This window comes from Lagenorhynchus albirostris, chromosome 10 (genome assembly GCF_949774975.1).
Source record: "Lagenorhynchus albirostris chromosome 10, mLagAlb1.1, whole genome shotgun sequence".
NCBI classification, from domain to species: Eukaryota; Metazoa; Chordata; class Mammalia; order Artiodactyla; family Delphinidae; genus Lagenorhynchus; species Lagenorhynchus albirostris.
The window spans coordinates 81578749-81602483 of record NC_083104.1 but is presented as its reverse complement, the minus strand read 5'-3'; the positions used below and the strand labels follow the sequence as shown (position 1 = coordinate 81602483).

General features: G+C 49.5%; 1 protein-coding gene and 1 pseudogene across 1 annotated transcript; both read right to left on the bottom strand.

Moving 5' to 3' along the window:
* Positions 1 to 329: 329 nt before the first annotated feature.
* On the bottom strand, positions 330 to 5048 carry POU5F1 (POU class 5 homeobox 1). Its single transcript, XM_060163351.1, has 5 exons — positions 4644 to 5048; positions 1575 to 1695; positions 1175 to 1305; positions 699 to 857; positions 330 to 596 (listed from the first exon to the last, which is right to left on the bottom strand). The coding sequence occupies exons 1-5, from the start codon at positions 5046 to 5048 to the stop codon at positions 330 to 332; spliced, it is 1083 nt and encodes a 360-aa protein (XP_060019334.1).
* A 13079-nt stretch (positions 5049 to 18127) lies between these two features.
* On the bottom strand, positions 18128 to 20039 carry LOC132527925 (vacuolar ATPase assembly integral membrane protein VMA21-like; annotated as a pseudogene).
* Between the last annotated feature and the right edge of the window lie 3696 nt (positions 20040 to 23735).

Sequence of the window (23735 nt, the reverse complement as noted above, 5' to 3'; positions counted from 1 at the left end):
TATTAATATCCACTATCAACTATCCCCATCCACTCTTCAGTAACTAGAGGAGAATAAACCAAAGACAAAAGTATCCACCTACTAGGTCCCAGGCTTCTTTATTTAAGAACAAAGTGATGAGTGATGTGGGGATTAAAATCAAGAGCATCATTGAACTTCACCTTCCCTCCAACCAGTTCCCCCAAACTCCCTGCCCCCACACCCTTTGTGTTCCCAATTCCTTTCTTAGTGAATGAAGAACTTAATCCCAAAGCCCTGGTACGAGCCCCAGGGTTCTCTCCCTAGCTGTCCCCCTTCCTCTGCCCCCATTCCTGGGAAGGGCAGACACCTCAGTTTGAATGCATGGGGGAGCCCAGAGTGGTGACAGACACCGAGGGAAAGGCCTCACCCTCAGGAAATGGGACCGAGGAGTACAGCGTAGTGAAATGAGGACCCCCATAGCCTGGGGTACCAAAATGGGGCCCTGGCGCCAGAGGAAAGGATACTGGTCCCCCTGAGAAAGGAGACCCAGCAGCCTCAAAATCCTCTCGTTGCGAACAGTCACTGCTTGATCGTTTGCCCTTCTGGCGACGGTTGCAGAACCACACTCGGACCACCTGGAAGAGGAAGACAGGGGAGAGGGACATTCGATCATAAGCTCTGGGAGGTGTGACTGGGAAGGAGATGGAGCACACAGGGATGCGGACAGCGGCACTCACATCCTTCTCAAGCCCGAGCTGCTGAGCGATGTGGCTGATCTGCTGCAGGGTGGGCTTTGGGCACTGCAGGAACATGCTCTCCAGGTTGCCTCTCACTCGGTTCTCAATACTCGTCCGCTTTCTCTTCCGGGCCTGCACGAGGGTCTCTGCCTTGCATATCTGGGCAGGTGGGGAGGAGATGACAAGGAAGGAAGTGGGAGGGCAAGCCTCGAACCTGCTGAGCAGCAGCATCATGAGGTCAATGACTCGAGAGCCAGCTGCTCAGGAGCACTGACCGGCACCAGGGCCACAAGAAAGATCCCGGAAGGTTGGGTTTAGACCAGTGGTCCTGGACCTTCTCCCAGCAGAACTGAGGAACTGCATTCCATCCCATTGAGGACCGCTGCCTCCAAGAGGGAGAGCTGCCAGCCATGGATGGAAGCAGTGGAAATCGGGCTGAGACCAGGCAGGTCCCTATGCATCCCTCCCACCCTCACCTCCTGCAGATTCTCGTTGTTGTCAGCTTCCTCCACCCACTTCTGCAGCAGGGGCCGCAGCTTACACATGTTCTTGAAACTGAGCTGCAAAGCCTCAAAACGGCAGATGGTCGTTTGGCTGAACACCTTCCCTGGGGAGGTGGGTTGAAAGAAGCAAGGTGAGGCAGCAGGCAGGGCCCTTTCGACCCCAAGACCCAGGGCTCGCCACCTCTTCCTGCCCTCCCAAGATCCCACACGAGTACGGTATCTCTTTCCCCTCTACCCTCACCTCTAAAGAGGGTAGAAACACCCTTCCTTCACCCCCTTGGTGGGGAGGAAAGGCCCAAATTCAGGGATGTTCCTTCCAGGGGAGATGTGGTCCCTGTGTTCTGTGGGTCAGAACATGCTAGGTGAGACTCACCAAAGAGAACCCCCAGGGTGAGCCCCACATCGGCCTGGGTATATCCCAGGGTGATCCTCTTCTGCTTTAGGACCTTGGCAAATTGTTCGAGGTCTTTCTGAAGAGCTTTGATGTCCTGGGACTGCATTTTAAAAGGCAGAGGACATGTAAGAGCATAAACATACCAGTTACCCACCCCACCCCCCCTTCCATTTGGGCCCCAAGGAATAAATAGTCTGTGGGAGTATCTCTGCTTCCAGGCTGCCCACCTAACAAGTAGAAATAAACTATATACAAATGTCATTTACCCCAGAAAGTGACACATCCATCAGATGCAGAACATCATTTGATAATGGAAAGAAAAGCCCAGGCCTCAATGAAAACACCTATTGGGTTATGAAGGGGGCTCCTGCCCTTTAGTTCTTTAACACTCACAAAAGCTTTTTGACTCTAGTATTACCTCAGTTTGAGGAAGTTTTGAGTGTAGAGATACAGAGCACCATGTCTCTGGTTCTCTTTCCAAATATACTCTCTCCAGCTTACTTTGAGGGTCCCATAAACTATGACAAAGCATGCACATTCACAAACACACTACAAAACAGTCGTCGTACGAGGTATGAATAACATGCTTTGTATATAGTTAGTGCTCAGTTTTTAAAAATCTGATTATCCCTTATTTTTAACTGTATCTTTTTGCAATATAAAAGCATCCTCATTGACCAATTCAACATATTTATCGAGCACCTTCTGCAAACCAGTGGCTACACAAAGTAGACCAAAAACACTGGCCCCAGGGACTTCCCTGGTGGTCCAGCTGTTGAGACTCCACACTCCCAGTGCAGGGGGGGCCCGGGTTCCATTCCTGGTCAGGGGACTAGATCCCACACACCACAACTAAAAGCCTGCATGCCGCAACTAAAAGACTCCACGTGCCACAACTAAGACCTGGCGGCGCAGCCAAATAGTTAGATAACTTTTTTTTAATAAAAAAAAGAAAAGAAAGAAACCTAGCCTCAAGGGGCTTTCATTGTGATGAAATAATTATTATCGAGTATGGTAGAAGTGCTATGGAAAAAAGTAAAGCAGAGTAGGGAATTATGGGGAAGGTGACAATTTTAAATAAGACAGTCAGAGGTGATGTTTGAGCAAAAGGAAGGAGCAAAGTGGAAAGGCCCTGAGGTGTGTGGGCCCTGGTAGTAGCAAAGCTAGCAGCAAGGCCAGCAGCAAAACTAGCATGGCCGGAGCAGGGTGAGAGGACTGAGGAAAGGGAAGAAGAGGAGCTGATGAGGTCACAGAGGTGAGCAGAGCAGATCCTGGAGCTGCCGCCGTAACTTTGGTTTACTCAGAGAAATAGAAAGCCGCTGAAGGGTTTTGTGCAGTGAAATGATCTGACTCTCACATTTTAAAATGTTCACTCCAGTTGATGTATTGACCATAGACTAAAGAGGCAACTGCAGTAATCCCAGCATAATGATGGTGGCTGGGACCAGGATGGCTCTAAGTGATTGATTCAGGATGTATATCCAAGGTAAAGATAGCAGCGTGTCCAAAGGATTGGATGTAAGGATGTGAAAGGAATGAGGATGCCTGGTCTGGGCCTTAAGCTACTGGGAGATGGACAGGGTGGGGCAGTGCAGGGAGCCATCCCAGCAGGAGACAGAAAATGCGGTGGTCATGTCTAGAAGATATTTGAGTCTTGAGGGTGGATGAGAGGTGAATGAAAGGTAGACAGAGCAGAGGTTGATAGATGGAGCCCTGAAGCTCTCCAATGAAGGCCAGTGGCCAGAAGATGGAGAAGAGCAGCCAGGCCTCTGTGCAGTCCTGAAAACCTAAGGGAAGTATTTCAAGGGTCATCAATCACATCAAACTCAAATAAGGTAACTTCCATTCCCAACTTCTGCTCAACCAATGTCGCAAACCTATAAACGTCAGCTGTCCCCATATCTCGGCTTTTCCAAATCATATTTTGGGGATTTGAAATAAGGTAAACCCCAGTTCAAATCCGAGCTTTACCATTTAGCAGTTAAGACCCGTGAAATAGGCTAATAATACCTCCCTAGGAGATTTTGTGCAGGTTAATGAGATAATGATGTAGAAACTGAGCCCACAGCCAGGCATTTAGGAAATGGACCACAATTGGCAGCCATTATCATTCAAGGCTCAGCCGTCGCCTCGAGCAAAGAGTCTAGGGCTACTCGGTCAGCTGCAACCAATCACACCTCCTTCGAAGAGGTCTAAAGGTTTAGTACTTGATCTCTAATTGCTTGCACTTGTCTCTTCCTCGGACCAGAAGATATATCCTTAATAGTCCCCAGCAGGGCTGGATGCGGAAGTCTTCAATTCCCTCAGCAAACCGTACGTTTGGGGAATGGCCTGGAGATGACTTCTTCCCCTTTTCTCCCCCTGTTCACTACTTATGGAATTACGGCCGAAATTGGTGTTTCCAGCTCTCTACAAGGGGGTGTCAGGGTGTGCACTCTGCCTGACGGTGACTCACTGGGCCCAAGGCAGAGGTCAAGGGAAGACAAGCCCTAAACTTGATGGAGGGTAAACCCAAACTCCACACATCCACGCAGCCCAAACAGGAGCTTCTATCAGAAACCAGTCACACCCTAGACTTTCAGGAACAATAACCCTGGGATAAGCACTGTTTTCACCCTCAGGCCACACTTAACCCTAAGGCGGAGATCCTGGATCTGATCAAGCTCAAATTTTCAAGAAGGGATCCGCGTAGAAGAAGGGGCTCCAACCCCAAGCTGGGCTGGTAATGAGTGACCCGACCCAGGTCAGACCTAGGAAGTGGAAGGACCTACTTGACAAGGGCCGAGGGGGGAAGCAAGGCCAACTTCCGACTGCCCCAGGCCGCCCTGCCCTCACCTGCGGTTCTCTCTAAATTCCAGCCCCTAGTTCCCACCTGGCCCCTGCTCAGGGCGGCCTGCAGCCGCCACACACGCGTCCCGGGGCGCCGCGCTCGCCCGCTCCCCTCCTGGGTCGGCGACCTGGGCAGCTGCAGGCGACCACCTCCCGTCGCGTGGCCGCCCCCGGCCGGCGCGGTTGGCCCCCGCCGCCCGCCCCCAGCAGCTCACTCGCCTCCTCGGGGTTCGGCTCCAGCTTCTCCTTCTCCAGCTTCACGGCGCCAGCGGGGGCGGCGCAGGGCTCCGGGGAGGCCCCCTCGGAGCTGCTCTCCACCCCGGCTCCCGCCTCGCCCTCGGGCTGAGGGGTCTCCAGGCCGCCTTGGGGCACCAGCCCCACTCCAACCTGAGGTGCACAGTAGGCCATCCCTCCGCACAAGTCGTAGGGCGGGGGGCACGCGGGAAGACCCCACACCTCGGCGCCGGGCCCAACCCCCGGCCCGATCCCTGACCCACCGGGAGGCCCCTGGAAGCTCATCCAGGTCCGAGGATCAACCCAGCCCGGCTCTGGCCCTCCCGGCCCATCGCCTCCACCGCCCGGCGGGGGGGAGAAGGCGAAGTCGGAAGCCAGGTGTCCCGCCATGGGGAAGGAAGGCGCCCCAAGCCGGGGGCCTAGGAAAACGAGGGCTCTCCAAGGGACTGCTCGACACCTCTCTCCCTCCCCAATCCCACCCACTAGCCTTGACCTCTGGCCCCGCCCCCTGGATGGGTGGGGGAGGGGACGGTGGGGGTGGGAGAAACTGAGGCGGAGGGTGTTTGCCGGCTGGTGGCGGTGGTGTCTGGAAGCCGAAATCCAGGCAGCTCCAGCCGGGCGCCTCTCCAGGCCCCAGATCCCGAGGCTCTTGGTGCAGGTCCCCCATGCGGGCCTTCACTCCCAACTCCCAGCAGGCCGCCCGGCCCTGCCGACGCTCCGCACACACCAGAGCTGCCTGGGATCGCTTCCACACCTCCTGCCCGTTCTTCAGGAGCCCGGCTGCTGGACCCCTCGCCAAACACCCTGGCACCGTCCCCTCACCCGAGCCCAGCCACCCTCTCGGCTCCTCAAACATTAATGGTTTATGTGTCAAGTCCTGATGGGGCTACCCCTCAATTCCTTAACAGCCTCCCTCCCTGCTGTCCTCCTGCACCCGCAATCCAGGAGCCTAGGTGTTCCCATTTAGACTACTGGCCAGATTCAGTTACCCCAAAGCTGCGCTGCCCAGCAGCCATCTATCTGCCTAGGCTTCTAAGTTCCACCCCATCACCAGGGGCAGACTGCCAGACAGGCTTCCATTCCATCCCCGACTTTCCCGGCCTCAGAGCCCCCTCACCTACCGGAGTCAGGGATGGAACCCCTTTCTCTTCTAGGGGCCAGGCTCTGGACTGACTGGTCCTGAGTCTCCCAACCTTTGTCCAGACAGAAGAATCGGACGCCCCCTCATGGGTGCCCCACTGTGGGTCACGCACAGCAAGTTCCATGCCCCCCTCTTCAGAGACCCACATTATCTAGTCCGTAGTTGACTGTTCTCCCTCCCCCACCTCCCAGCCCAGGCCTCCGGCCGTAGGTCCTGGGTGGGGAAAGCCCAGGAGGGAGGGGGGAAGAAAAAAATATCTGACTTCAGGTTCAAAGAGGCTTGGGAGGGATGGGGGGAGGGGGCCGGACAATGGCCTTGGCTGGACAATCCTGGTCCCCAGAGGGGGCAACTCTAACCCTAAACAAGTGCTCAACCCTTGAATGGGCCTGGATGGCTCCCCTGGGGACAGCTTCCTGCCCCACAACCCCCCAGCCCCAATCCCCTCACACGGAATCCCCCTCAGAGCAGCTAAAAGAGCTCCAGCAATAACCCCCCATCCCCTCAAAGACCGAGCCTCAGACAGGGACCCCCACTGGGACCTAGGTCTCCTGTCCCCCTCTAGAGGACTCAGGCGTCCAGCCTCATCATCTACCCCTCCCCCAGCCCCCCAGGCCTTTGTGTAGGGGGGCTGGTGAAAAGATGAGGAGGGGGTGGAGAGCGGCTTTGGGGGGTGCGCAGGAAGCCTTCCCTGAGCTCTCCCACAGGGTCTGTTTTTCTGGGCCTGTCCTGAAGGCTCACACTGCAGGCATAGTGCTTGATTCTGTTTGCAAGAGAATAGCTTTCAGACTGCCTGTCTGCTTGGGATGAGGTTTGTCTGTCTGCTCCCCAAACTTGCCCTAAATGAAGGCCCCGAGGTGAACTGGGGGGCCTCCGGAAAGGCTGTAGGCCAGAGCTCCCTACAGCTTGGAAGGCCAGAATCCTGAGCCTGGGACGTGGACCTCTGCCGACTTAGACGTCTCTTCATCTCAGCCCCGTCTCAGGTTGTTTGCTCAGCGTCTGCCTTCTGAGGGGCTTGGGGGTCCTGCTGGGGGTCCTATTGACTGTGGCCAGCCGTCTTCAACTTGGTGGTATCTGGGAGTCCTTTGAGCCTGTTTTTTTGGTTTTTGGTTTTTTTCTCCTCTGAATCTATATCACACAGCCCCTGCTCCAGCCCATCTCTAAGTACTTTTTGGGCAACTAATTGTATGCATGCATTTCAATACTTCCCATAGGTCTGTTGGAAGATCTACAGGGCAGCGAAACTGGAGCTGTATTCACCGCTAAACCACTAACTGCCCAAAAGGCAGATAGATTAAGGGGCCCGGTGGGGGTGGAGAGGTGTGCTTTGGACCAGGAGGGGCCCCTCCCCAGCCATCTCCCCAACCCCCAGGACAGAGCCATCACAGCCCCTTTGTCATGCATCTATCTGCTGTCTGCCAAGAAGACGGCCTCCCGGAGGAGGGGGATGGGCGGACCTGGGAAATCTCCTACAGCAGTGCTTCTTGGCTCGCCGCCCTCTAGGCTCCCAGAAACCCCTTCCCCCATGTGGTCCAGAGAGCCCCTGTACCCCTGTCTTCCCAGCGGCCCCTAAAACACCTTCCCCTTTCCCCCCCACTCAACAACAACCTCTGTTTTTTAGATTTCAATCAATAGTTGCTCTAGGTGGTATGTTTCTGGCCTGGGCAAGAGTCCCATTCCAGAGGGAGAGACAGAGGAGGGGAGGGTGCCCGGCTGCCTGGCTGGCTTGTAGCCAGAGATCTGAGCCAGATCAGTCAGGTGTTGCCTGGAGCCTGACCCAGAACCTTAATGGAAAGTTAAGTTTGTCTGCAGTCCTAGCCAGCCCCTGCCCGGGCCAGCTCTGTGCAGGCCCAGAGGAGACTGGAAGCGGGGTTAGGTCATCAGACCTGGCTCCTCCACTCTCCTGGGTCTTAGGGAGTCACTAAACAGCTTCAAGTCCCCGAAACCAATTTAGGACTGGCCTCACAAACTCTCCGCATACACCTTTATTATAGTGCAATGTCAAGGTCCTACATAAAGACAAACGCAAGTATCTGGTTGTAGAGCATGACCCAGGGAGGGCAGGTGAGGGCCACCACTCCCTGCCAGGTGTGGCTGGCCTGGCATGGTTGCTAGGAGGTGCGATGGTGGCCTTGCTGCTGTCGGCCCAGCCATCCCCTCACTGTTCTGTTGGGAAAACCAGCTGAAATGGCTCATGGGGACCAACGGAGACTTGCTCTACACCAGGGTAGCAAACCCCTTATTTTGGCTTCTGGCTACTGTCAATCTGAAGGCAGAAGAAAGGGAAAGAATGGAAGGCTGAGGAGAGAAGGATTCAGGCTTTGCCCACTTTGGGAGAATATCTCCCTTAATCTCAATTTACACATTTTCCACTGCTCACCGTAAACCACACCCCTTCTTCTCAACAACTGACCCTATGATCTCTCCTGCGAGGTCTGCAAACTGAAATCTTCTTTTCCCAAATCCAGGTACTGTTACCTCAAATCTAGGCGTCAGCTCTCTGCTTGTAGTCTGTAGGGGGATAGAGAGGTGAAAGCAAGAGGGAGGGGAAGCCAGGAGAAGAGGTCAGGAATAAACCAAGGGTCTGCAGACCAGGGTCCTGGGCCCTGGATCTGACACCCCAGCGGACAGAGCCTCGCTTTCTGTGCCTTGGTTTCCTCATCTAATAAAGAGGAATTGGACCAAATGAGCCCTAAATTTCCTTCCAGCTCAGACATAAAAGTGCTGCCCCTCTCGCATACACCCTCCTCTCTATCCTCGCCATTTAGTTGTCATGGGACTAGCAATCTCTCTCTGCACGCCTGTGCAGAGAAATTGGGGTTGGAGGGGTGGGAGAGGAGGGACTCAGCGAGATGCCGGCACAGGCTTTCCCGCCCCGCACCCCCATCTCCCAGCAGCCTTCCTGGGAAATCTAGCAGAGTTTCCCCTCGAGTTTGATCAAGATTTGTTTGATGAGTTTGGGAGGCCAGTTTTGATTTGGTTTTGGTGTTTGGGAACTTATAAGAACATACTTCAGGAAGTAAAACTGTGTGTGTGTGTGTGTGTGTGTGTGTGTGTGTGTGTGTGTGTGTGTGTGTGTGTGTGTGTGTACAAAGGCTAGAGAGGAAACGGAAATCCTAACCTACTCCTTCTTTTCATATTTTTCATATTCCCTCCTCAGTTGCTTTTCTCTAAATCACTGCTCTTGGACCTCAGCCTCCCAGAGAGAGGGAAACCAGATGATCCTTAAGGTCGCTTCCAGCTCTAAAATTCTAAAAAAAAAAGAAAGCAAAACCTGTCGGGACTTCCCTGGTTGTCCAATGGGTAAGACTCTGCGCTCCCAATGCAGGGGGCCTGGGTTCAAGCCCTGGTCGGGGAACTAGATCCCACATGCATGCCGCAACTAAAAAAAGAAAAAGAAACACAGTTCTAAAATTCTGAGCATACCTGCTGCCCTGCCCTTCTGCCACTTCTTCCAGAGGAAGGTGCCTACAGCTCCCACAGTGACCACTCCAGAGGCCAGGAGCCCAAAGAAGATCCAGACAGGGGTGGGTGTGTGTTGCTTAGAACCAGGAGGCTCTGAAAGGTGTGGGCATGCGAGGCACTGACAGACGAGCCTGGCTCCCCCACCCTTTCCCTGGGCTACCCTGTCTGCTCATCTGAGGTCCTGCAGAGACCCAGCATTGGACTGGGATGCCACCAGACAGGAAACCTCTGCTGTGTCAAAGGGCATCTCAGTGGACTGCTGGCTCTAAGCAGTCCCATCCCATTGGGATCAGATGGCTTGAGGTCCCAAAGACCCAGGCTTCAGGGACAGCTGGACACCAGAGGACAGAAGCCACGGGCCCTGCATGTTGGGATGGGCTCTCTTCTAGGGGGCTTTGTAGAGAGGCACACGCACTGAGAGGGCCAGTGGGACAGGGAGGAGTGGTGGCAAAGGAGACCTAGAGACTCCTAGACCAGGGGGGACTTGCCACCTCTGGTCTTGCCACACTGCCATGCATCCTCCATAACAGGGCCTGGGCAACCACCCAGGCACCATTCACACCACATTCCATGGTGACTGTCGGTCCCGCCCCGCCCTGAGTACCCTGGGGTGCTAAGCCCTGGGCCAGAACTTGAACACCAAGTGGAGAATGGATTGACCAAATATGTGTGAGAGAAGGCAAGGCCAGTGGCTAGGCTGGTTAGCAACAGAACTGTGCTCATGTAGGACAAAGATAATGCATAGACTTCCCCGCTGGTACAGCGGTTAAGACTCCGCACTTCAAATGCAGGGGGCACGGGTTCGATCCCTGGTCTGGGAAGATCTTACATGCCACGTGGTGTGGCCAAACAAACAAACAAAAAACTGTGCTCACGAAGGACACATTTAATGCAATAGAGGTCTGCTCCCTCATCCCTCCCCGCCATGCCCTCAGCCCCTTCACCTTCCACACTGCTCAGTCCCCACCTATCATTCCTATCATAGGCTGCAGGCTGGGGCCCCACCCCAGCTTCCAGGTATTTCCTGAAATGGTGGAGGCAGCTCTTGGTCAAGAAGGATTACTCTTTTCACTTCTCTCCATCTGTAGTTCTGTTTTTTCCTAGCTTGCTTTTGCTGGAATTGAAAGACTCAAGTGTACTGAGAAGGGAGTCCTGGCCATCAGAGTTGTATTGCCAGTGTCCCCAGGTGCTCTGATTCCCAAGCAAGTCGTGTGACTCTGAAATGCCGAAGTCCCAGAACTCCAAAGGAGAAGAAAACATTAGTTTTCTCTACCTCCACTCCCACCACTTCCCAAAATGCCTGGAATTCCCTTCCTCGGCTGATAAACCTTCACTCATTCTCCAAGACATATCTTCCCGGTCATGCACATCCCCACCAAAGTCATGCTGCACCCCACCCTTCATGCCCTGCGGCAAGTGGCTCCCTCCTTTGCTCCCATCATGCCCTGCTCATGCCACAGTCATGGTACTGAGCACACTGAGCCCTCCTGAATGCAGGGACCCATGCCCTGTGCCCAGCATCATGGGGTTTTGTTTGTTTGTTTTTGGCCGCACCTTGCCCATGCAGGACTTCCCTGACCAGGGATAGAACCCGCGCAGTGGAAGCGCAGAGTCTTAACCGCTGGACCACCAGGGAAGCCTCACCAAGCTTTTTTAATTGAAGTATAGTTCACAGAAAGTATTATATTAGTTTCAAGTGTACTACATGGTGATTTGACATTTGCGTACATTATGAAATGATCATCACGAAAAGTAGTATCCACCTGTCTCCAAAAGTGTTACTACTGGGGATTTCCCTGCTGGTCCAATGGGTAAGACTCCGCGCTCCTAGTGCAGGGGGCCCAGGTTCGATCCCTGGTCGGGGAACTAGATCTCGCATGCATGACACAACTAAGAGTTCACATGCCACAACTAAGAAGTCCACGTGCCACAGCTATGAATGAGCCCGCATGCCGCAACGAAGATCCCCCATGCCGTAACTAAGATCCAGCGCAGCCTAAATAAATAAATAAATATTTTTTAAAAAATGTTACTACCGGGGCTTCCCTGGTGGCACAGTGGTTGAGAGTCCGCCTGCCGATGCAGGGGACACAGGTTCGTGACCCGGTCCGGGAAGATCCCACATGCCGCGGAGCGGCTGGGCCCGTGAGCCATGGTCGCTGGGCCTGCGCGTGCGGAGCCTGTACTCTGCAACGGGAGAGGCCACAACAGTGAGAGGCCCGCGTACCACAAAAAAAAAAAAAAAAAACTATGCAAAAAAAATGTTACTACCATATTATTAACCATATTAACCGTATGCCTTACACAGCAACATGTTTAAATCCCAGATCTAAATGCCACTATTAGATATATTGTCCATAGCAAATGTAACTGGACCTCTCTAAGCCTCAATTTCCTCATCTGGGAGTTGGAGATAACAATAGTGATCAAATGATATAATGCATGCCAGTGTTAATGTCATACCTGCCAATAAGAATTCAAGAAATTCAAGAACTAGTAGCTGCTATTTATTTTTTTAATATTTATTTACTTATTTGGCCACGCTGGGTCTTAGTTGTGGCACTCAGGATATTCTATCTTCATTGTGGCATGCAGATCTTTTTTAGTTGTGGCATGCAGGGTCTTTTACTTGTGGCATGTGGGATCTAGCTCCCTGATGAGGGATCGAACCTGGGCCCCCTGCATTGGGAGCTCCAAAGCTTAGTCATTGGACCACCAGGGAAGTCCCAGTAGCTGCTATTGTAATGTTTATTATTGGTAAAGCACCATGAACAGCATTTACTAGACCCTCAGATATTGCTAGATGAAAAAAAAAAATGTAGGTTAGAAATATACTTCTCTTGGGACCCTGACCTGGTTTCCAGGGTTCCTATAAATACTGGTGGAGATGGGGAGGTGGCTATGTCAGAAAGGCCATTTATTTCCCAGACCCTGGATTTGAAAAACTTGGATACAATTTTTTTTTTTTCACCTGAAGGGAAGTCCTGGGGTTCTTGAGACAACGGAGAACTCTCTAGCCCTGTTCCCTGACTGGAGAAAGGTAGGAGTCTTATACTTAAGTCCTACCCTTTCCAATACCCAATACTCAATATCCAATCTTTTGGGCACCATCAGGTACACACTAGGGTCTGGAGTCAGGGATGAAACCCCCCAGGAGGAGGCAGCATCAGTGAAGGGTGCTGTATCCAGAGTGCTCAGCAGGGTGCCTGGCTTCGAGTTTAATAAATATTAGTTTAACGATAATGAATGAACAACTCCATATCTTTAGGACTGCTTTGAGCTCTTCCCTTCACTCCCCATCACCTTGGCTCTGATTCTTCTGCTCCGCGATGCTTCTTAGTTGATAACAAGGTACTGGGCTTTGGCCTTCATTTTGAGAATCAGCTTTTCCCAAACCCCTAGGTCCCTGGCTTCAGACCAGGATGCCTGGAACTCTGCCCACCTGCCCTCCTTGCAGTGCCATTAGAAAGATTGGTCATCCGAGAGCTTGAGAATTCATAATGGGCTTGCTCAGGGCTAGGCTGGGAAGCAGTGATGAAGCTGTAGTGCAGAGAATAGGTTGCTGAGGGGAAAAGAAATGGTGGGAATGGGTTATCTCTAGTGGGCACTTTTTTGGGGAGATGATTCCACCTGTAAGAAGGTGAGGAGGTAGGACTATCACTAGGACAGCAAAAGAGTGAGTAAGGGGCATGGGGAGTGAACAATGGGAAGGGAAACTCTTGCTGCCCTGCAGGATCTCATCCAGGCTCATAGTTTTAGATAGTAATGACTCCACTGTCCAAATCCTTGCACTTCACATCAGTGTACCCAACCACCTATTGGCCGTCTTGACAGAATGTCCTACATCACCTTAAATTCAACATATCTAAACTAAGGATATCCTCTTAGCCCCCACCAGGGAATAATCTGGCCCTCATCCTACATTCCTGGTAGGTGGCGTCACCATCCGACCTATCTGCTTGCTTAAGTCAGAACTGGGTTGTAGTGTGGGAAATTAACTTATGTCACAGTGGCCTCCTGGTACAGTACTGTGAAGCTATCCAGAGGTCGTGGAACAAAAAGGCTCACAGACCAAACTAAGATGCTTGAACCACGTGGTTTATTAAATAAAGGTAAAACACACCATGAGGAGCAAGGGAAAGTGATGAGGGGAGGTTAACACATTTAAGATCAGGTTCATATTGGGTGGAAGGCTCTTGCAGCCTGAATTCTGGGTTATGCATACTGATAGCCTCAGATGTCTCATATGTTTTGGGGCTCATGAGTATTTAGTGCCTACTTTGGTCCCTCCCTCCCTCCCTCCCTCCCTCCCTCCCTCCCTCCCTCCCTCCCTCCCTCCCTCCCTCCCTCCCTCATGCAGGCTCACTAGTGTGGTGCATGGGCTTAGTTGCTCTGTGGCATGTGGGATCTTCCTGGACCAGGGCTTGAACCTGTGTCCCCTGCATTGGCAGACGGATTCTTAACCACCGCACCACCAGGGAAGCCCTCTTTTTCTTTCTTTTTTTGGCCCCATGGCATGTGGGATCTTAGTTCCCCAGCGACTGAACCCACAGCCCCTGCACTGGAAGCACAGTCTTCACCACTAGACCTCCAGGGAAGTCCCCCTCCCTCTCTTTCTACCTCAGTTCACACAAATATGTGTTCTATTGATACATACTTATGGACGTCTAACGTGTCTCACAGATTTCCAATGTGCTTACCTTTATAAATTCCATCTGTCCCATTTGTCTTCTTGTCTTCTATAACAGAACTGGCTATTCCCAAACAATAGGCAGGTGTGCTTTACATGGGCGCTTATACTGGACTGCTGCCTACCTCAACACCTTCCAGTTTCAAACCATTACCAAGCTCTGCCCATTTTTAACTTCCCATTCCTCAAATCTGGACATTCCTCTCTATCCTCATCAAGCCAACCCATAGCATTGCTTGTTTGGTTTATAGCCAGAGTCTTTCCAATTGGCCTCCTTCCCTCCCGTCTTAACCATTTAAAATCCGTCTTCCTTGATATAATCAGGGTAATCAATCTGGAAATATGTGTCTGACTGCATAGCTCTCTGCTGCTCCTTCAAGGATTCCCTTTCATTCTCAGGATGACTTCCAAGCTCCTTAGCAGACTAAACAAGGCCCCTCAAAGGCTTACTTCACCCTCATCTCCCACCACTCCCTGCCTTCACTCTTGGACCAGGAATGTTTGAGCATCTCTCCTCCTGCTGCTGTTCCACGTCCCAGTGTCTTCCTGAGACTGTTCACTCTCAAGGGAAGACTCGCGACCCCTTCTGCTCCATACACCAGTGGCATTAAAGCCTTACCCTGGCCTCAAACCGTCTGCACTCTACTGCACCCCTTTATTTCAGAGATGACCTCTGACTCTTACTCAGAGGATGGTGGGCCAATCCACAATGCACACACACACCCTGCACACTCATCTATGGGCTGTGCTGCCCTAACAGGGCCATCCCTTTTCTTCTTCAAAGCTTCTTCCTTGGCCTCCCTTTGACCCCCTGGTTATTCCCTTCTAACTAGCAGGGGAATAGAGAGATAGGAGGTTTGAGGACAGTGCTCCTCAGGCTTGCCAGAGCCTAAGAATCACCTGGGCTGTTTGTTTCCTAGGCCTTTCCTCTCTAGAGCCTGACTCAGGAGGTTTGAGTGGGACCCAATAATCTATTTTTAACAAGCACCTCATTGATGATTCTTATGAGATATAATGCCTTGGTTTTAAGTCTCTGAGCTTTACTTTTCTCATGTATAAAATGAGGAAATAGTGCCTATCTTAGAGGACTAAAGGTAATACCTCTCCCCCTAAAAAAAAGAAAAGAAAAGAAAAGAAAACTGTAGATATTTTAAAATACATTGTTAGTTAGACATAACTCCTGTTATCACTGGCTCCTTTTCCAGAAATTTCTCCCTTTAGGCTCACTTCTTCTCTTCCCAAAATAGGCTCCGAGAATAAATTGTCCTTCTCTACTCCTTAGTCCCTCACTGTTTTCCTCTAAATTTTTTAATTGAAGTATAGTTGACTTATAATATTATATTAGTTTCAGGTGTAAAACATAGTGATTCAATATTTTATAGAATATATTCCATTTAAAGTTGTTATAAAATATTGGCTATATTCCCTGTGCTGTACAGTACATCCTTATATCCTCCTTTTTTTTAGCCCTTGCCGCATGGTACCTGGGATCTTAGTTCCCCCACCAGGGATCGAACTTCTGCCCCCTGCATAGGGAGCACGGAGTCTTAACCACCGGACCACCAGGGAAGTCCCTATATTATTTATTTTATACCTAGTCGTTTGTACCTCTTAATCCCGTGCCCCTATCTTGCCCCTCCCTCTACTCCTCTCCCCACTGGTAACCACTAGTTTGTTCTCTGTATCTATGAGTCTCTTTCTGTTTTCTGTTGTTATAGTCATTTGTTTGTTTTATTTTTCAGATTCCACATATAAGTAAAAACGTACAGTATTTGTCTTTCTTTGTCTGGTTTATTTATTTATTTATTTATTTATTTATTTATTTATTTAGTGGTTTGCGGGCCTCTCACTGTTGTGGCCTCTCCCGTTGCAGAGCACAGGCTCCGGACACGCAGGCTCAACGGCCATGGCTCACGGGCCCAGCCACTCCACGGCATGTGGGATCTTCCCAGACCAGGGCACGAACCCGTGTCCCCTGCATCGGCAGGCAGACTCTCAACCACTGCGCCACCAGGGAAGCCCTGTCTGGTTTATTTCATTAAGCATAGTACCCTCCAGGTCCATCCATGTTGTTGCAAATGGCAAACTTTCATTCTTTTTATGGCTGAATAATATTCCATTGTATATATACATCACATCTTCTTTATCTGTTCATCTGTTGATGGATACCTAGATTACTTCCATATCTTGGTTATTATAAATAATGCTGCTATGAACATTGGGAAACATATATCTTTTCAAATTAGTGTTTTTGTTTACTTCAGATATATACCCAGGAGTGGAATTGCTGGATCATATAGTTGTTCTATTTTTAGTTTCTTTAGGAACCTCTACACTGTTTTCCACAGTATCTGTACCAATTTACATTCCTACCAACGGTGCACGAGGGTTGCCTTTTCTCCACATCCGCACCAATAAAATTTATTGTTTGTTGTCTTATTGATGATAGCCATTCTGACAGTGTGAGGTGATATCTCATTGTGGTTTTGTTTGCATTTCCCTGATGATTAATGACATTGAGCATGTTCTCATGTGCCTATTAGACATCTGTATGTCTTCTTTGGAAAAATGACTATTCGTGTCTTCTGTCCATTTTAAAAATCAGAATGTTTGATTTTTTGGGTATTGAGTTACATGAGCTGTTTATATCTTTTGGATATCAACCCCTTAGGAGACATATCATTTGCAAATATCTTCTCCCATCCAGGATGTTGTCTTTTTGTTTTGTTGATAATTTTCTTCGCCGTGCAAAAGCTTTTAAGTTTGATTACTTCTCATTTGTTTAGTTCTGCTTTTGTTTCCCTTGCCTAAGGAGACAGATCCAAAAGAATATTGCTAAGACTTATGTCAAAGTGTGTACTGCTTATATTTTCTCCTAGAATATTTATCACTTCCAGTCTTACATTTAGGTCTTTAATCCATTTTAAGTTTATTTTTTTTATAAGGTGTGAGAAAATGTTCTAATTTCATTCCTTTACATGTAGCTGTCCAGTTGTCCCAACGTCACTTACTGGAGAGACTGTCTTTTCCCCACTGTATATTTTTGCCTCCTTTGTCATAGATTAATTAACCGTATGTGCATGGGTTTATTTCAGGACTCTCCGTTCTGTTCCATTGATCTATATGTCTGTTTCTGTGCCAGTACCACACTGTTTTGATTACTGTAGCTTTGTAGTATAGTCTGAAGTTAGGGCCCATGGTACCTCTGGCTTTGTTCTTTTTTCTCAATATTGTTTTGGCTATTTTGGGTCTTTTGCGGTTCCATACAAATTTTAGGATTATTTGTTCCAGTTCTGTGAAAAATATCATGGATATTTTCATAGAGATTGCATTAAATCTGTAGATTGCTTCGGGTCACTTGGACATTTTAACAATATTAATTCTTCCAATCTATGAGCACAGGATATCTTTCCGTTTACTTGTATTGTCTTCAATTTCGTTCATTAATGTCTTAGAGTTTTCAGAGTATAAGTCTTTCACCTCCTTGGTTAAGTTTATTCCTAATTATTTTATTCTTTTTTTTTTTTTTTTTTTTGCGGTACGCGGGCCTCTCATCGCTGCAGCCTCTCCTGTTGTGGAGCACAGGCTCTGGACGCGCAGGCTCAGCAGCCATGGTTCACAGGCCCAGCCACTCCACGGCACATGGGATCCTCCCAGACCGGGGCACGAACCCGTGTCCCCTGCATCGGCAGGCGGACTCTCAACCACTGCGCCACCAGGGAAGCCCTATTTTATTCTTTTTGATGCAATTGTAAACAGGATTGTTTTCTTGCTTTCTCTTTCTGAGAGTTCATTCCCACTCACGTCTAATTAACAAAATATTTTACTTGATTGCTTTTTTCTGATAATAAAGTAATATCAACTATCTCAGAATAACACCACAAAGAAAGCAAAAGGCCCTCCAACACCTTTCCTCCCAACATAACCAGTGTCATCAGCTTGGTGAATGCTCTAAAAGGTTACTTTTCATGACCCTGCGTTTTTAAACAAAAAATTAGATTCTACTCTTATGTAACTTCTTTATTTTCTTTTTTTTCCCCAGCCAGTCTCTTTATTTTTCTTTTTTCTTTTTTTGATTTTAACATGTTCTTGCAACTTTACTGAAATCATGAATATCCCAGAGTCATTTATCATTTTAAAAAATCAATTTAATGCTATCAAAAGGTGATATTCACATTAATCCTGTTTGCCTTCACACCACTGTCATCAGCCTTCATTCCAAGCGCCATAAGCAAAGAGGGCCAGCACCACGTGGGCGGCGACCACTGCAACAATAACAGCATAAAAATAGCTGTCCCTATTGGACATCCCAAAGGCACCTTCAAAAACATAATATTTATCGTGAAATATAACCCAGCAGGTACAGTGATCTTTAAAGCTGTGAAGAACAGGAGCATCTCCAGAGTGAATGCTAATGAACTCTCATTTCTGAAGCCGGGTGGCTGCAGTGTGTTCAGTGACGCTTTATCAAGGCGCTCCGTGCCCACAGCAGGTGCTCAGAAGCGGGCTGGCCTCAGTGGCTGTGCTCAGTCGGCTTGGGAGACAGGTCAGTCCAGGCGGGCTGCACTGGAAGTGCCTGTGAGCTCAGACTGACCAGCCTACTATCCACTTCCTAATTGCAAAATCCACCAACACTTTTCAGCCCTTATCTGATGTGCTCTCTCAGCCTCCTGTGACCCTGGATGTCACTTCCTCCTGTCACTTTCCTGTTTGGGAGCTGACTCCTCTCCCCTGCCTCCCAGACTGGCTCCAGTACCCCAGCCATGACTATTGGGTTTTCTGAGTCACTTCTTCAAGCCCTACCCTGTGCTCATTCTCCAGGTGTTGCCTGGAAACACCCACTCACCTCTGGACTTCTCTCATTACCCTCCTAGCTCCCATCATACGTCCTCCACACAGCTGCTTTTTCAACACAAGTCTGATCATTTTACTGCCCTGCGTGAGATTCCTTCAATGAGACCTTCCCCAATGCCTTCAAAAATAGTCCATTTCTCCACCTGGCTCCTGTGAGAAACGAACCTGACCAGGATTTGGAATCAGAAAAATCTGGATTGGCATTTCTCACTCAACAACATATCAGCAGTGTAAATTTAGGGAAGCTGTGTAACTTCTAAGTCTCTGTCTCTCTCATCGGTAACACAGGAAAACAAGACTAAGGAATACGGCTGAGAGTCAAGAGTTTAATGTTAGTGAATACCCAGAATGCAAGGGCAGAGGGGAGCGCTTTAAAAATCGATATGCTCTGATTCAGCCGATGCTTTCCTACCCTCAGTCAGATTTTCAGATCTCCCTGTGATTCCCAGAAGCCCACTCTAGCTGCCCAGTTGCCTGGAGTGCCCTTTTTCCCATTCTGGTTTGTCTGCCCAAGACCTGCCTATCTTCCAACATTATTGAATTTCAGCCACTTCCTCTCAAGCCTTTCTGAACCTCTGAATGTAGAATTCACATCCTCCTTTGGGAAGTCCCTGACCCTACACATTCTGCTGTGATAGCATCTTTAATATTTTATTGCACTAATCTGCTCACTCAATCGTTTGTTTTTTTCTTTTTTCTTAAACCAAACTGATACCCTTTAAGATGAGATTTTATTCATCTTTTCAACCCTCGCACCAAGCACAAAATAGTTCATCAGTAGTGGGGGGGTTGCCAACACCAATTCGATATAAAACTCATTTCCCCCTCTGCTCAGTTCCTGCCATGATGTAGGACTAAGTGTAGGGATTAAGTTTCAGACTGAAGTGTGGTGGGAGAGGATTTGGGGTAATGTTACTTATGGCCTTATCTTCTCTCAGCTTTTGCAACCTTGTCTCCCCAGACCTCTGTTGCTGGGCTGCAGGAAGCGCTCACAAAGGGCTCACAGAAGCCACGGTTTGGGGGAGGGTGTGCTTGGGGTGAAGGGGAGAGGGTGGATACAATTGAGTGGCCCCAGAACTCAGCGCCCCCATGATTGGGGCGGTGGGGGCAGGGCACCTGGCCTCGGTTTCCCCGGGGGGCAAGCCTCTAGCTGCAGGGTTGGGGATCGGGCATGAAGGGGGTATGTGCAGCAGCACAGCAGCAGCACAAGCAGGAACCGGCCAGGGCCCGGCATCTAGCCCCAAGGCAGGGCGAGCCCCACTGCCCGACCCGGCTCCCCGTGGCTAATCCCAGGGAGGCTCCCACTGGGCCATAGCTGCTTGAGAGACTGGACTTTTCCTTTTCCTTGAATCCCTTTGGATTAAATCTAGTCAGAGCCAGGCTTCTGCCCTACCCTGATGGACAGAGGTGCTTTGGTTCATCCTGACTGGATTAATGAATTTAAATTGTTCTTCCGGGGCTTCCCTGGTGGCGCAGTGGTTAAGCATCCGCCTGCTAATGCAGGGGACACGGGTTCCAGCCCTGGTCCGGGAAGATCCCACATGCTACGGAGCAACTAAGCCCGTGCACCACAGCTACTGAGCCCGTGTGACACAACTACTGAAGCCTGCATCCCTGGAGCCTGTGCTCCGCAACCCACCGCAATTAGAAGCCCCCCGCAACTAGAGAAAGCCCGCGCACAGCCATGGAAGACACAACGCAGCCAATAAATAAGTAAATAAAATCTATTTTTGGAAAAAAATTTTAAAAAAGAGATTGTTCTTCCTTGGTCACCATGGGATTATGACTGTTTTTATGCTCAGACTTCTCTTCACCAGTTAAATATTATGCTTTTAAAAATCTACTTTCGGGACTTCCCTGGTACTGCAGTGGTTAAGAATCCGCCTGCCAATGCAGGGGCCACAGTTTCGATCCCTGGTCTGGGAAGATCCCACCTGCCTCGGAGCAACTAAGCCCGTGCACCACAACTACTGAGCCTGTGCTCTAGAGCCCGGGAGCAACGACTACTGAGCCCACACACCATAGCTACTGAAGCCCGGGCGCTCTAGGGCCCGTGCTCCACAACAAGAGAAGCCACCACAATGAGAAGCCCGGCACCGCAACGAAGAGTAGCCCGCGCTCGCCACAGCTAGAGAAAGTCCACAGGCAGCAACGAAGACCCAATGCAGCCAAAAATAAACAAAAAATTTTAAAAAAATTTAAAAATCTACTTTCATGTCTGATTTCCTAACCTCTGACTAGCCCCAGCTTCCATTCTCAGTTACTGGAGCATTTGAAGATGCATCGGTGTTCTTCTGGTTTTGTTTCAGATTGTGGTAAAATACACACAACATAAAATATACCATTTTAACCATTTATAAGTGTACCATTCAGTGGCATTAAGTACATCCACATTGCTGTGCAACCGTCGCAAAGAAACTTTTGTATGTATTCAATATAAAATTTAAAGTATAAAAGTAATATGTGCTTCTTGTTATAGGTAAACGCTCCAAAAATTTATAAACGAAAAGTTAACAAATGTATTCTGTTTCCACCACCAAGAGGTATAACCACATTAACAGTCTGCCGTGTAACCCGTCCAGATGTTTCATTAATGACCATACAAGCAGATGTCCACATATTTGAGGGTTTTATTTTTTGCTTTTACAGGGATGGGATAATGCTGTTCATAATAGTCTGCAACTCACAGACATCCCTCTGTACATATAGATTAAACGCCTTCTTTTTTTTTTTTTTTTTTTTTTGAGGTACGCGGGCCTCTCACTGTTGTGGCCTCTCCCGCTGCGGAGCACAGGCTCCGGACGCGCAGGCCCAGCGGCCATGGCTCACGGGCCCAGCCGCTCCGCGGCATGTGGGATCTTCCCGGACCGGGGCACGAACCCGTGTCCCCTGCATCGGCAGGCGGACTCCCAACCACCGCGCCACCAGGGAAGCCCTAAACTCCTTCTTTTTAATAACTGCATAATAGTCCATGATATGGATGCGTCACAATTTATCTAGTCTTTCACTGGATGGACATTTGAGTTGTTTCCAGTTCAGCACAACAAATAAAGCTACAATAAACATCCTTACATGTTCTTAAGCTGCTACCTCCATAGGAGATATTCCCCACCTTGGACTGCTGGGTCAGGGGGTGGCAGGTATTTTCCTTTACATTGTCAGATTATGTTCACAAACAATGGAAGCAGTTTCCAGTCCCCACAGTTTCCATTCTCAAGAATGCCCCTGTCCCTGTATCTTCATCAGCTGTAGATGTTATGGCTAATCAGTTGAGTGACCTTTCATGGCTTTGCAGACCATTTGGAATTGTAATTAAAGATTTTAATGAGGCTGAACTGCCAAGTTTATCTCTGCCTCAAAGAGACTTCAGCTTCCCTATTAATTCAGCCGGGATCAGTGCTGCTTGGTTTCTCAATAGTCAGGTTCTGAGGCTGGCTATGGCCGTGGTACCCATGCGGAACACCATGGAATGTAGTCAAGGGCTGTGAGAGGTTTGGAAGAAGGCTGGACCTAGGAGAAGTGTGGGTGGGCAGTGGTGACCAGTGGTACCCAAAGATCTTGGGCCTGTGTCCTTGGGGAGTGGTCTCTTCACCCCACCCGTCTGCCTTGTTCTGGAATGAGCTTGCTCATCTTTCAGGAAGACTGAAAGGAATTCAGTCAGAAAGACATTATTTACCTGTGTGCAGATATGAATTCCAGTAAAGAGAGTTCTGGAACCTGTCATACCCTATGTGTCAGCTGCATCCAGGTCACCTTCCCTGAAGTACCCCTGTCCTCCCTCCAAGGATGGGGATGACACCTAATTGTAACACAGAAGGAGATTATTACAATCTTCTCTGGTGCCTGCGTTCCCCCCAGACAGTAAACTCTTTGAGAGCAGGAGCTGTCTTACTCATTTTCTTATCCTCAGAGACAAGGACAGCTCTTGGCACTCAATAGGCATTCAGTTGTGAAGCGAATGGGCTGCTGTGGGAAAAGGGAAAAGGTGGAAAGGCAGAGACCCCAGGAGAAGAAGGGTCCATGAAGGGCAAAAGCAATTTCTTCTTCCTTCCTCCCCAACTCTAGCCGTTGTGGAGACAGGGAGAGGAAGGGGTGCTGGGTAAATCAGAGGGGATGATTTCAATTGTTTGAGGAAGGCATGGGGGAGGGGAGGGAGGGATGCTTCTCCACTGTTTTAGTGCAGATCCAGCTGATGCATTATCCCCAGTCTCACCACCCATTCAAATTCTTCCCCCTGCTTTGGGGTCCTGAGATGAGATAATGGAAACAGGGCAGGCTTGGAGGCTGGAGTCCTGGGTATCCATCCAGCTTTGCTCCCAGGTGATGTTGTAGACTGATTAGTTAAGCTCTGGACTCTCAGGTATAGATGTCTGAAATGGAAGGTTCCTCTTCACAGGAACATTGTGAAGATTAAAGGAGATTCTATCTAAAGTTCCTGGCAAAGAGTACCTATGCTACAAAGAAGCAAGCTATTCCCCCCTCCATCCAAGCCTCTGCCCCCCAAACCCTTAATGCTTCCTGTGGCCACACTGATCTCTCTTTCCTGAAATCATACGAGTCACAAAATGTTGGCTTGCAGGTATGTAGGATCTTATCTCATTATCCTGTGGTTGTGGTGTGTTTGTTTTACTCTCTTCTCTTTGACAAAGTGTGGAGGTGCCAAACCGCAGGGGTTTTGAGCTCTTTCTGTCCCTCTTCTCTCTGGCCTAGTTTGGGTGCTTGTCAGGTGTCTCATGTCATCAGTCATGAATCTGTCCTGAAAAGGCTGTTTGTGCAGCCTCCTCACTCTCTCTGGGGCTTCAGCCCCACGAGATGGTATTTGGTAGATTGAAACAGGGTGTGGGAGGGGTCCGAAGAGCAGGAGCTCTCAATGAGCTCAGGAGAGAATCGTTTGATTAGATTATTCATATCTTTATAGGGATAACAGGGC

Bases quoted from the DNA above. Each gene is read 5' to 3' on its own strand.
- POU5F1 (XM_060163351.1), bottom strand. From the start codon at position 5,048: ATGGCGGGACACCTGGCTTCCGACTTCGCCTTCTCCCCCCCGCCGGGC. The intron at 1,306-1,574 runs GTGAGTCTCACC...CCACCTCCCCAG, and splicing joins CACCCTGGGGGTTCTCTTTG to GGAAGGTGTTCAGCCAAACG. The intron at 597-698 runs GTGAGTGCCGCT...TTCCTCTTCCAG, and splicing joins AGCTCGGGCTTGAGAAGGAT to GTGGTCCGAGTGTGGTTCTG.